Source organism: Drosophila guanche, unplaced genomic scaffold (genome assembly GCF_900245975.1).
Source record: "Drosophila guanche unplaced genomic scaffold, DGUA_6, whole genome shotgun sequence".
Classification (NCBI taxonomy): domain Eukaryota; kingdom Metazoa; phylum Arthropoda; class Insecta; order Diptera; family Drosophilidae; genus Drosophila; species Drosophila guanche.
The window spans coordinates 4,392,677-4,404,644 of record NW_022995745.1 but is presented as its reverse complement, the minus strand read 5'-3'; the positions used below and the strand labels follow the sequence as shown (position 1 = coordinate 4,404,644).

The 11,968-nt window shown below is 44.2% G+C and overlaps 2 protein-coding genes across 12 annotated transcripts in view; both read left to right on the top strand.

Moving 5' to 3' along the window:
- The first annotated feature begins 1,457 nt into the window (after positions 1–1,457).
- LOC117580831 (WSCD family member GA21586) lies at positions 1,458–6,283 on the top strand. Of its 4 annotated transcripts, none has more exons than XM_034267567.1 (5): positions 1,458–1,985; positions 4,274–4,426; positions 4,497–4,623; positions 4,691–5,053; positions 5,127–6,283. In XM_034267567.1, exons 2-5 carry the CDS (start codon positions 4,292–4,294, stop codon positions 5,447–5,449), a joined length of 948 nt encoding a protein of 315 aa, XP_034123458.1. In that variant the 5' UTR covers positions 1,458–1,985; positions 4,274–4,291; the 3' UTR covers positions 5,450–6,283. The 4 variants fall into 4 exon arrangements, with proteins under 4 accessions (XP_034123458.1, XP_034123454.1, XP_034123457.1 ...); XM_034267563.1 differs by having other exon boundaries at positions 1,464–1,985; positions 4,691–5,059; XM_034267566.1 differs by having other exon boundaries at positions 1,468–1,985; positions 4,694–5,059.
- Positions 6,284–8,065: 1,782 nt separating this feature from the next.
- LOC117580710 (inhibitory POU protein) overlaps positions 8,066–11,968 on the top strand; it is a 28,304-nt gene continuing 24,401 nt past the window's right edge. For 3 of the 8 annotated variants that reach the window (XM_034267371.1, XM_034267367.1, XM_034267366.1), the window contains exon 1: positions 8,068–9,429. In XM_034267371.1, the coding sequence (XP_034123262.1) occupies positions 9,304–9,429 (126 nt within the window). In that variant the 5' untranslated portion in view covers positions 8,068–9,303. Of the gene's footprint in view, positions 9,430–11,968 lie in introns of all 8 variants that reach the window. The other 5 variants (XM_034267370.1, XM_034267365.1, XM_034267369.1 and 2 more) reach the window with 4 other exon arrangements.

Genomic DNA, 11,968 nt, shown 5'->3' with positions numbered 1-11,968 from the left:
AAACGTGAAGTACTCGTAAAAAGTGTAGACACAAAAGGAAAACCTAGCAAAAATCGAATGATAATATTAAAGAGCCACATATAAAGCATTTTTCTAGAGGAATGGGAAGAAATCCAGTTAGGGATATTTCCACAGATATTTCATAGCCCCCAAAAGCCACCATATAGCTATCCCAAACGTACCCCAGAATCAACCCGAGCCGAGCCACCCCGACCGCATCCAGGGCCCATTTCGATCTAGCTTATTTCGTACAGCTCACTCTCAGTTCAATTGTTGCCAACCAACGAAACTCTGTGAGTCAATTATGTATATGGATCATGTTTTTAAGATTGTTTTTAACTTGCACCCGATTAGAATAGACAAAGGACGAGGAGAATCAGTAGGAGAACCCAACCAATTATGAATTACTCTGTATTATATTAAATTATTCGTAAAATACCGCGAGCTGTTGTCGTTGTTGATTTTAAATTTTAAATTGCTCGTCTTTAAGTTACCGATATTTTTGTACAATAGTTTAAGGTAGCGCATAAAGAGTCCCCCACAAAAGCCTAGAGTAAAAATTCCTACATAATTGTATAAATACGAGTACATACATATACATACATATTTTTTTTCTCCTAATTGCTAATTTCGCAATGTTGACAGATACTATACAGCATGTACTTATAGTGAAAATTATATACAAAAAAAAAAAAACCAAACATAAATTAAACAAAAACTAAAGGGAATACCAAAAACCAAACAATGAAATTAGCACATGTTAAAGAGCCGCAAAATAAATGAGAGAACTAATGGGGTAAATACTCGTATGTACGATGAGGAAAAAACAGAAACAGAAACAGAAGAAGAACTAACTGCGAACTTGCCTTCGGTTGCGAGTTCGATTTTTAGTGTGCCAAATCTACATCATATCAACTTTTATTCACCATAAGGTATGATGTTGCTAAAATAATACGAACCTAGATACGAACACTAAAACCAAGAGAAACCAAGAGAGACCGATGCAAGTGACGTACTCGTAAAACCCAATGCAACCAAGGTGAAAATATGAAAGAAAAGAACAAACATACAACCGTATTTCAATAAAACAAAATGAGAAAAACCAAAAAAAAAAAACACATGACAAAACAAGTGCCTCAATCTAATTGCTTATTGACTGGGGAACGGCCATTTTTCTCAGCCAAACGTGGGCACACTGTATCCGCTATCCGCTATCAATAGACAAGCTTCCGGTTGACCGGTATCCAGGTGCCATCTGCTGGCAGCCACTGGGACCGACCTGCGCCTTTGAGTTGCATGTGCCGAGGGTTGTTTCAGCTAACGCTGCTGCTGCCACACTTAATGAGTAGGTCTGGCAACGCTCTGTCGGTGAGCTTTTTATCATCCCCCAACGATGCTGCCACTGCCACTGCCGCTGCCACGGCTGCTACTGCTGCTCTGAGCAGAAATTCTTGAACGCCACACAGCACACAGCACACGGGACACGGACGCGGCAACGACAACAGCACGGCATCGGCAAACGGCAAACGGCAAACCGCAACGGCTGGCCCCAGGCATAACAGCAGAAAAACAGCACAAATAGTTTACATTTGTTTGCTTTTGTTCGTTGGTTTTTTGTGATTGTGTTTTGTTTGTTTTGTTCATTGTAGTTTTTTTTTTTTTGTGGTGTGTGTCTGTCTGTGTCGGTGCCATGTGCCCGTACCCGTCGTATATTTATAAAGCAATCACGAAACCTGTGCGCACAATTGTCTCAAAAAAAGAAGAGTTCGATTGCAAATTTGAATTTCTATTCCAATACAAATTCTGATTACGCTGGCGATTCAGACTCCCACTGTGTGTGACATGTAGCGGGATTTTGTTTGCTCTCCTGCAAGCGTGTCTGTGTGTGCGTGCGTGTGCGTGTGTGTGTGACTGTGCCTGTGCCTAAGGCCATCCGCTTGCCAAGGAGCGAAAGGGGTAGACCAGAGGAATCACCATCGGTATCGGTAAGTCAAATATGATAGCACAATTCCAACAACCAGAACAGACCAAAAACTCATTTGTTTACATTTTCCCCGACATGCGTGTGTGGCCTGTGTGAGGGGTAAACTGGGCGTGGGGGGAAAAGCTTTGTCTGGAGCGAAATCAGAGCAGCAGAAAAACAGAACACCAGAAAATCCAAAGAAAACGGACAATTTACTCACACTCATGGACTCATCTAAGCTAAAAATTGCTTCTGCATGGTTCTTTTGTTTATCTAATTCGAAAATTGTGCATCCGAAGTTGTATTCGCACTTGTAGTTTTAGGGTCCCCGCCCGTCCGCTCTTTCGGAATGATTGCACGAGTGAATCCCCCTTCTTTGGAGATGATTATTCTGCATAATTGTTCGCATCTGCCTTGGATCAGGGGTCGCACTGTAAATGCATATTTATAGGTGGGGTTAGTGGGGCCTGGCTACCCATCCCACTTCTAATTATTATGTAAAATTTGTTCGCTCTTCTCTTCTCGTCTCGTCTCTGCTCTGCCCTGCTCTGTTCGGTTTCTGTTCTCTGGCCTGATTTTGAGGCTGGGCTGGGTCTTGGTACCCACCTGGAGGAGGGATACGCGAGCTATTGTCGCTGACTGTGGCAATGTGCGTGGCCTTTTGTCTGATTTATGCCCCAAAAGAATCCAATTATTGTTCGTCTTTGCGCCTGCCTTGGTACCGTACTCCCCGCATCCCTAGTTCTCCCTTTCCGCATCCCATTTTCTATTTTATTTCTCTATTTCCATTCGCTTGCCTCGACATTTCATTTCATTATGTAGTCAGCTTTCTTTTTATTCTGTTCTCCCTTTTTTTTCGCTCCACAGCATGAACTAGTTTCGGGTCGGGTGGCACTGATGGTGGTGGTGGGTTGCCCGAGAAGTTTCGCGGTGTATGGAGTGGGTTAGCCACCTCAACCGCCAGCTCCACCTCCAGCTCCAGCGCTCTTTCGATATCTTATATCGTCATCTCCGGTTCCGCTGGGTTCTTGCCAAGGGTATACACAGGAAGGGGGGTTCAGCCCATAGTCATTTGAGGCAAAGGTTTATCAACTCTTGAAGGATCTCTTGGGCCAAGGACAAGGGTTGGCTGGTTAGCTGGTTGCCTGCTTGGGGCACCCCTCGCACAGTTTGCCCAGCTGTTGCATAAATTTTCGCATTTAGCTGCTTGTCTTCTGCGTGTGTGTGTGCTTGAGTGTCGAGTGTATTTGGCATGTGTGTGTATGCGTGTTCACTTGTGAGTATCTGTGTGTCTGACTGTTTTTTTTTTTTTTTTTGGATATCGTGAGCGTTTTATGCAGCTCAAGGAATTTCGTTGCTCGTTCAAGGCATGACAAGGCTTTTCTCTTCTTGTTCTTTTCTTGCTCCTCAATACACTTCCTTCGAGGACATACACAATTTTCCTCATCACACCAAATTGAGTTCTATCATAAGCTTTCGCCTCTGGTCATTAATTGGGCCACATCCTGACCCATTTCGTTCGGGTGTGTCTTCCTTGACATTGATTGATGACAAAAGTCTTTTTGCATTTACAATTTTGGCAAGCAATTATACTAAGAACAATTTGGGGGATGTCTTCAATTTATATTTGATTAGGATAAGTAAATTTAAATTTGTAGTAATTTACCAATTCCATTTTGAACCTAATGCTGAATTTTCCTGAAGAAGTATTTGAAGTAAACCCGTTTAAAATTCAACTGGAAATGTTTCTTAAACAAATTAAACATGAAACGTATCAACCGAGATGATCTTTCAGAACTAAAGACAGATGTTTGCCTCATTCAATAATCTTCCAAGGGTATACCCAAGTCGGTAGGGTGAAATGCTTTCTATTCTGCTTTCCATCGCCTTTCATTTGGGGCTCAAGTGCCGCACTGTTTCCGCTGCTGTCACACTGCTGTGTTGAGTTGTTCGGGGTTACAAGACAGGCCGCAACAGTCTCAGACCCAAGCCCAGGCCCGCAGAACTTCTAGGAGTGCACGTGGAAATGGCTGTCGATGGGGCCTAGTCCTTGCGCATTTGTTTCGTTGTCATAACAAAATCAACAGAAACCGAAATTGAAATTGATTCGCGTTCGGCTCGGCGTTCCCGTTCGCATCGACAGACAGATAGACAGACGGACAGGTGGAGGGACGGTCGGACAGAAGGAGCCGGGTTTAGGAGCGGGATAATTGACTTCATTAATGCGAACATAGTAATTTGAATTATTTTTACATATTGGATACTCAATAAGCCCAATATAATACAACATAGCCGTGTTCCGTGTTTCAGTAATGCAAAGACGGCGTTATGGCACTACAAGGCTGGCGCTTTTTCGGTGTCTCGGCGACCATCATCATCTACATAGGAGGCGTCCTATTCCTCTCCATGAACAACATACCCGGATCGCATCCAAAACGGCCGCGCATCGAGCGCTTTGCCGAGGTAAGTCCACTGTTCCCACAGTCCTGGTTGACACTTTACTCAATTTCCTTTTTCATTCCAATCACGACAGTTTCCCAGCTTTCATAGTCCTCGGTTTCCCATGCCCAGCCGCAAGATGACCATTCGCTGGTGTCGCGATCTGAAGTACATGAATCGAGATCTTCCAAACTACACAGACTACAGAGCCGATTTCTATAGTAAGTACAAATCGAGGAGCGAACTGCATGGGATGAAAAATAAACCCACATTCTCTCTCACATTCAGCAGCACTGCCCAGCGATGTGAGTGCCAGCCTGCAGGCCTCGCCGATGCTGACAGCCTTGGCCAGTTTCCCGGGCAGTGGCAACACCTGGCTCAGGTATTTGCTGCAGCAGGCCACGGGAATACTGACGGGCAGCATCTACAAAGACTATGGACTGCTCAAGACGGGCTTCCCCGCGGAGAACGTGTGCAACAGCTCAGTATTATTGGTAAAGACGCACGAATGGGGCGGCAAGGCCTGGGCCCCATTCGCCAAAGCAATCCTCCTCGTCCGGGATCCCGAGAAGGCGATCATTGCCGAGTTCAATCGCCAGAGCGGAGGACACATCGGCTTCGCCTCACCCGATCGCTACAAGCGCACAAAGGGTAAATGTACGTCAAATAGTTCCCCAAATCCTCTAAGCGATTTCATTAACTGATTTTCTCTCTGCTTGCACAGATTGGCAGCAATTCGTGAGCAACAAGCTCAAGGGCTGGGAGCTTATGAATCTCAGCTGGGCGCGCAATTTTACGGGCAGTATTAAAGTCGTATTTTACGACGACCTGGTGCACCACACGGAGCGTGAGCTGCGGTCCATCCTCGACTTCCTGCAGTTCCCCGTCGACGAGACACTACTGCGGTGCGCCATTCTGCGCAAGGAGGGCATCTTTCGGCGAAAGAAGCGATTGCTCTCATTCGATCCGTACACAGAGGCCATGCGGGCCGAGGTTCAGGCCCGGAAACGCATTGTCTACGGCCTGCTGGGACGCAAGGAGCACTAGAGGAGACAACTAAAGTTATGTGATTATCATCTCTAGGATGGTTCTAAGAAAAGATTTTGTGCAACGAGAAGAGCAAATCAAAGCAATGCAAATCGTACCACCAAATGACGCACAGACCAACCGGAATTGCAGCACAGATCCCCCGCCAAAGAGCCGCCTAGCCGCGCAGGCGACTGCTATGCAACGCACCACATCAAATCACAACACAAAATAATAACATTGGACATAGGACCATAGATCTCACTGGAATCTGGAATAGCTAGAATACTAAGTAGGCTTACGCCACCACCCCCAGGCAAGCAAGCAAGCCTTCCCAAAGATCGAACCTTCCCTCCCGCACAATCCACCCACGAACATTGTTTTTCCAATCGTTTGCTGCCCAGCTTAGCGCATTAGTTTCAATTTTTGTTGAATTTCTAGATATATGCATTAGCTTAGGTTTAATATTGTATTGTATTGTATTGTATGGATGTACGTACTTGTAGGCTATAGAAAATAATCAGATCAGAGGATCATTAGATCAGATCAGATCGGATCAGCTTGCGTCTGCAAAAAGGTATTATGATTCCTGAACGAATTTATGAAATTCATTATAGGCCATGTTGTGCTTCATTGATTGCTCATCACCACCCCACAAACCAGTTCAATTTATAATTACACACATTCTCATCTCCGGTGTGCATTCCACGGTGCCACTGAGGGGATACCCTTGGTCATGCTGAACGCTCGTATTAGACTATCCTTGTAAAAAGTTTTATACACGATTCTACAAATAACTTGTGAAACATGAACGATTTCGAATGTATTAGATAATTGTACAAAACAAAAACCAAACGCGAAACGAAAAATCAACAGAAAATGAAATGAAAACAATGAACATGAAGTGAACTCAGAAAATGAAATTTAAAGTGTGTTTCTTTTATATTTTTAAGTTTTTGGGGTGGGTGAAAAGCTTCGTCGGTGCTGTGTTTGGTGCTAGACAAAACTTTCTTGAAGCTCTTGAAGTGCGTGTGCTTTTTTGATGCTTTCCTACATTGTTTAGCCAAGCCACAGCACTTCATATTCATGGCACTGAAAGCTTTCAAATATCCTTCTCCCTCTGTCAGGACTTTGACTACAAGCCAGCCATAGATGGCGCCTGCTCACAACTTTGAATACACGCCAAACATAGATGGCGGCATTAGCGGAAAACTGAAAAATTGCTCAGACTGGGATCATGTTTGGGAATGACTCTCTGATCATTGGAAAATATTTATATTTAAAGCTATAGAATTCACGTTATATGCATTAATTATAGGTATTTAATTTTATTCTGAAATAGTTGCAGAAATCACAGCAATATTCCTTGTTCATCTGGTCCAATTGTGGCGAGTTCTCGGCTGACCTGGAAGTGGTCTCTTTTAACCAAACTAATCCTTGATATATGTAAATCATGCAACATCCAACGTACACTTAATTGAGTATATACTGTTGCCAAGATTGAATAAAACTTCAGTGGTTGTCCATTGGGTGTTGAGTAAATTATACAAATTTATTTAAGCTGAAACATAATGTAGATCATCATATCAATCTGTAAGTACGTATTCAGATGATCTTAATGATTCTGAGGTTTCTTTTTAGCTGCCAAACCCCCTATCTAGAGCACCATGCGGACGAGGCACCCTGTTCGGCTCGGGTTTGCCGTAACGCTGGATAACACCCTTTAAGAGATTTGCAATGTTGCATGCTTTTAACAGGTACAATACAGTGCAACAACTAGGCCTCATCCATTCCACTTCAAACTGACACTACTCCTCCTTCTACCCCGCCCCCTGGCAGCTGGCAGTACCTGCAACATATACCTGATGCCAGCGCCAGCGCCAACGCCAACCCCACCTTCAACCTTCTACCTTTGTTTCCCGCCCACTCGCACACTCACCCACATCGACATGTACGCCCATTTTTGTTTTGGCATTGTTGGCCGTGTTGCCGTTTTGTGCCTTTTGTTTGAGCCTCTCTCTGCACCTCCCGGCGCCTGCCCCGGCCCCGCGCCCGAGCACCCTGTCCCCCCGGCGCACATCCTCGCTGCCAGGCTGCCTGTCCAAAAAATAAGGAAAAAAAAAGGTAAAATAAAAATAAAAAAAAAAATTGTGCCATATGCCGGACGCGGGGCATTGCGATGCTCACTCGCTCGCTCTCAGGAAGTGGCTGGGCCGTGGGCTAACGGAGGAGGCGAGGCGGCAGGGTGCTTCTTCGGGGTGGTTGGGTCCGGATATGGGCCTGGAACTGGAACTGGGCCTCTTGCTGCCAGCCCTCCTGTGGCGTAGTGCGCAGTCGCCTGGCCGCATTCTGTGGCCGCCACACTGGCATTGGCTTCGTCAAGTTTGCCGCCGCCGCCAGGTAGAGACACAACGTCGTTGTCCAATTCCAGCTGAACGAAACTGCCGGCGTCGCTGCCAGCACGGCGACAGCGACCAATCGGAGACGAGTGGCTGGCATTACATAAAGGACGTGGCTGCCATTTTGCAGGGGTGGATGGCGTGGGCCACGCCCCCGCTGATAAATAATGAAAACATGTCGTCCGCCCCATTGAAAATAAACTCCGAAGTTAGCGAAACTCATCATAGAATTCTTTATCACAACACCACGCGCGCTTGTCTAGTTGTGAAATCTGTTCGCTTGCGTTTAGTTTCGACCAAAGTTGAATGCGTTGAATGCGCTGAGTGCGGGCGGTAGCGGCAACGAGATAACGAGACAGCGAGACAAACAGCGACAACAAAAGGATATACCCGATATATGTACACCCGGGATACACCAGGATACATCAAGCGCGTCACGAGTCGAGCGAAAATTGCATCCATCGCAAACAGAACAGCTGAGCGCTGAGCCCAAGATCCAAGAGCTCGTCGGAGCGACGGCTTGGCACAATCCTCACACACCGACAGACACCGACGGACGCACACAGACGCACATACCCATACTGCAGTGGCACAAGCGAAAGCGGGAGCCAGCTTTTGAGATCGGTACGGTACGAAAAGAAGAAGCTCCGCTTGGCTCTGGGGCCCCAGAGCTTGGCTTGGGCTTACGTACCCCCAAGTACCCTACGAACACGCAGATAAAGGAGCACGAAACGCTTCCACAGCTTAACGTAACGTAACGCAACGCAACGCAACGCAAAGATAAGCGGCAAACGTGAAACGGTAAACAGTTCCCCACATGTGTTTGTGTGTGTGTGTGTGTGTAATGTGATGTGCACTCGGTGACCGCTCAACTGCTTAACTGCCTAACCGATTCGATTCACCCCTGCCCGCTGGTTGTCCCGTCTGACTACCGACCTACCTGCCTGGCTTGGCGGTGGTAATCCAATTACAGTTCCGTGAGACCCCCACAAACAAGTGCCGAACCAAACCGAACCGAACCGCTAACTGAATTTACCGTTGCGCGTGTTTCTGGCACCGACGGCAAACGTGTGGGTCCTACCCGTGGATCCCACCCGACAGCGGAACCGACGCATTGTATGCAACATTTTTTTCCTGTGCTGTTTTTTTTCTCAGTTTCAATCCGCGTCACACGAAAGCAGAGAAACTACCGCCCAACAAAATAAAAGCCAACGAAAGCTAAGCTAAATATTCTCGAGTGCAGTGCTGAAGAATCCAGAGAATCGAATAAGAATCAGAATAAGAATCAAATTATAAAGAGAATCGAGAGCGCCGAGAGAGGGAGCGCGTTGAGAGATTTGGTGCATTTGATATAGTTGATCCTGCATGCAGGACACGCGTTAAAATCGTCCAAGTAAGTGCTTCAAGATTTACTCGCCAACAACATTCGACGCCTCAAGGGCGTTCAAGCTGGAGGAGGATTTCGTCGGCGGCTGCATGACAATGTCGATGTACTCGACAACGGATAAAATGAAAATGTCAGCGCCCAGTTGTTTTCCAGGACGCTACAGTCCCTCCTATCGAAGTTCGGAGCAAATGCGGCGCTGCATGCCAAATCCATCTGTAAGTATCCATCCCCTCCCATCATTATGGCTTTGTAGCCCTCCAATTATTAGATGGAGCAGCTATCCACGATGATCAGAGGGTTTCCTTAGAGAGTTTAATAGAATCCAAACATCAATTGATAAGAGAAAAATCTGAAAATGATATTCTAAAAGTATTATTATTGATGAAAAGATTAGACTTATTTATTTCATAAAGTTTCATAAAAGTGAACATAATGCTCCCTATATTTACGAACACATTTAAACTTTGACTCTGACTTAATCTACTCTATTAGGTTCGCATATTTAAAACCCTTAAAGGCTTTCCTTCTTAGTCGAAAAATGTTCTTTGACTTTTCTCCATATTTCCCCATTGTTTTAATTGTTTTCGTAGCTCTTCAAAAGCTGAATATATATTTCCAATTGTTAAACCCAATAGGACTTCAATTAGTTCCAGTAAGTCTTACATTTTACATTCTGATTGGAAATATATGCAAAAAGACTGATCAGCGTTAAAGCAAAATCTATACAAGGTTCAATGAGAAATCGAGTGTGAATCCTGTTAAGTACTGAACGTAAAATGTAGCGATTTCCTTGATAACTAAATGAATATATAACCGAAGAGAGTGCCCGCATTTTTGGTGCTTAGAACTAAAACCAACAATGATTATTTAATTATGTTTTCGTACGTCTACGAGCTGTTACTTGTTATTAATCAATCAATATTCAAAATATTTGTATACATTATCAAAACCTTTATTCACATATCAGAGCTTTCATTGTTCAGAATTTGTACCATAAATTAGGCTGTCCTTGGATAGCTCTTTAAGGGCACTATATATTTAACAGAAACAGGCGCCTACAAAAAATAAATAAGCACAGCCATTACTGGGTCATATACTAAACACTTTGATTGATAGCCAATTCAAAATTGATGAGGAACTTGCAATCCATTTTTTACAATGTTCACTCGAATGATCCCTTAAGTATGGCCATAACGTTTTAGACGCAGAACTCACACAGATCCCGTGGTATTATTCTCTTCAAAGGTGCAAAAGAAGTGTTTCGCAATAGTTTTATTGCTACTGGATTATCTTAGTTCTTTATCAGAATAGTCTTCTTTATTCCTTATTGAAAACCGTCCTACGACAGCCCAGTTAGGGAGTTCCATCTGAGTTCCATCTACAGCCTATGTACATACCTACATATCTATATGCGAGTACAATGTCAGGGTCTTGTATTAATAACGAATAATCGGGCGGATTTGGCAGACGTCTCGCAGTTCACCCGACTTTCTGAATCTTTTATGAGGCTCGAGTTAAAAATTGAATAGGAACACGGGCAGACATTAAATGGTTATTACCGACAGTTCTCAGACTGGTTTATTGATGCCAGTCTGGTCACTGACATCAGGAAGCAACACGGCATGGAGCATTGCGGAAACGGAGAGCGACACACAATTGTAAGTGACGTGAACTTCACTCGCATTTTCCATTTTCCATTTGCCATTTGCCATTTCCACTCTTCCACGACGACTGCCGTTGCCAACGGCAAGGCAACATTTGTCTTAATTATTGCATGAGAGTCGCAAAAGTTGCCGACTTCTCTCAGCGGCCTCAGCCTAGCCTAGATTTATTGAGCTTATGCGGCCCACAAATGGCCCTAGCTGGTGCCGGGTAACCTTGAAAAGCGTTTTGTAATTAATTAGCATTAATTATTTATCCACTATCCTATTGTATGCGCTGACCAGAGAGACAAATAAAAAACTGCTTAAACAAAGAGAGTCAACAAAAATAAAAAATTTTACGTACGAAGCGGAGTATGCACTGGATAGTTAATGAACACTCTTACATAAATATTTGTTTATAATAAGACTACACTTGGAAATAATTGCAATACTTTGCTGTTGAAGGGATGTCAGAAATGTTTTTGTATGTACAAGAAAGGATCCATAGGAATGCCTTGAAGATAAGAATATTCACCATAGATATTCTTTCTTCATTTTGTAATATTCAAAGTTTGAATTTAGCAGAAAAACTCAACATTTTTGTTAAGAATTGATATCTTCAACCCTACACATTTTCCATCAGATTTTATGGGAAAACTTTTGTTATTTAGGTTTTAGGGTAACCACTCGTCATACCCCTTTCCCAGTTACAAAATGTGCATAAACAAATGAGCTAAGGGAATGCAAAGAGAAGAAAAGAGAGAAAAAAAGTGAAAATGTTAAGGAGGGTGGGTGGCCAGGAAGGTGGCAGACATTATAAATGGGTAAATTTGTCGAGACCCCAAAGAGGAAGAGCAGGAAAAAGTTGATTGCTTTGCATGAACAGGTGACTGGCTGTGCAGGGGCGGGGTGAGGATATCTTTCTACCCCCCCTTCAATCCGACCCTGCACCCCTGTCCTTCGTCCCATATTAATCTGACAGTGAAGCACTTTTAAAAAAAAAAACGAGAAAAAGAGCGTGCACCAGGAAAGGAAATCACTTCAAGTGTATTTGTCTTTAAGAGGCAACAACTACATTTGCTTATCGGATTTACTTGCCCAATTTCCCCCG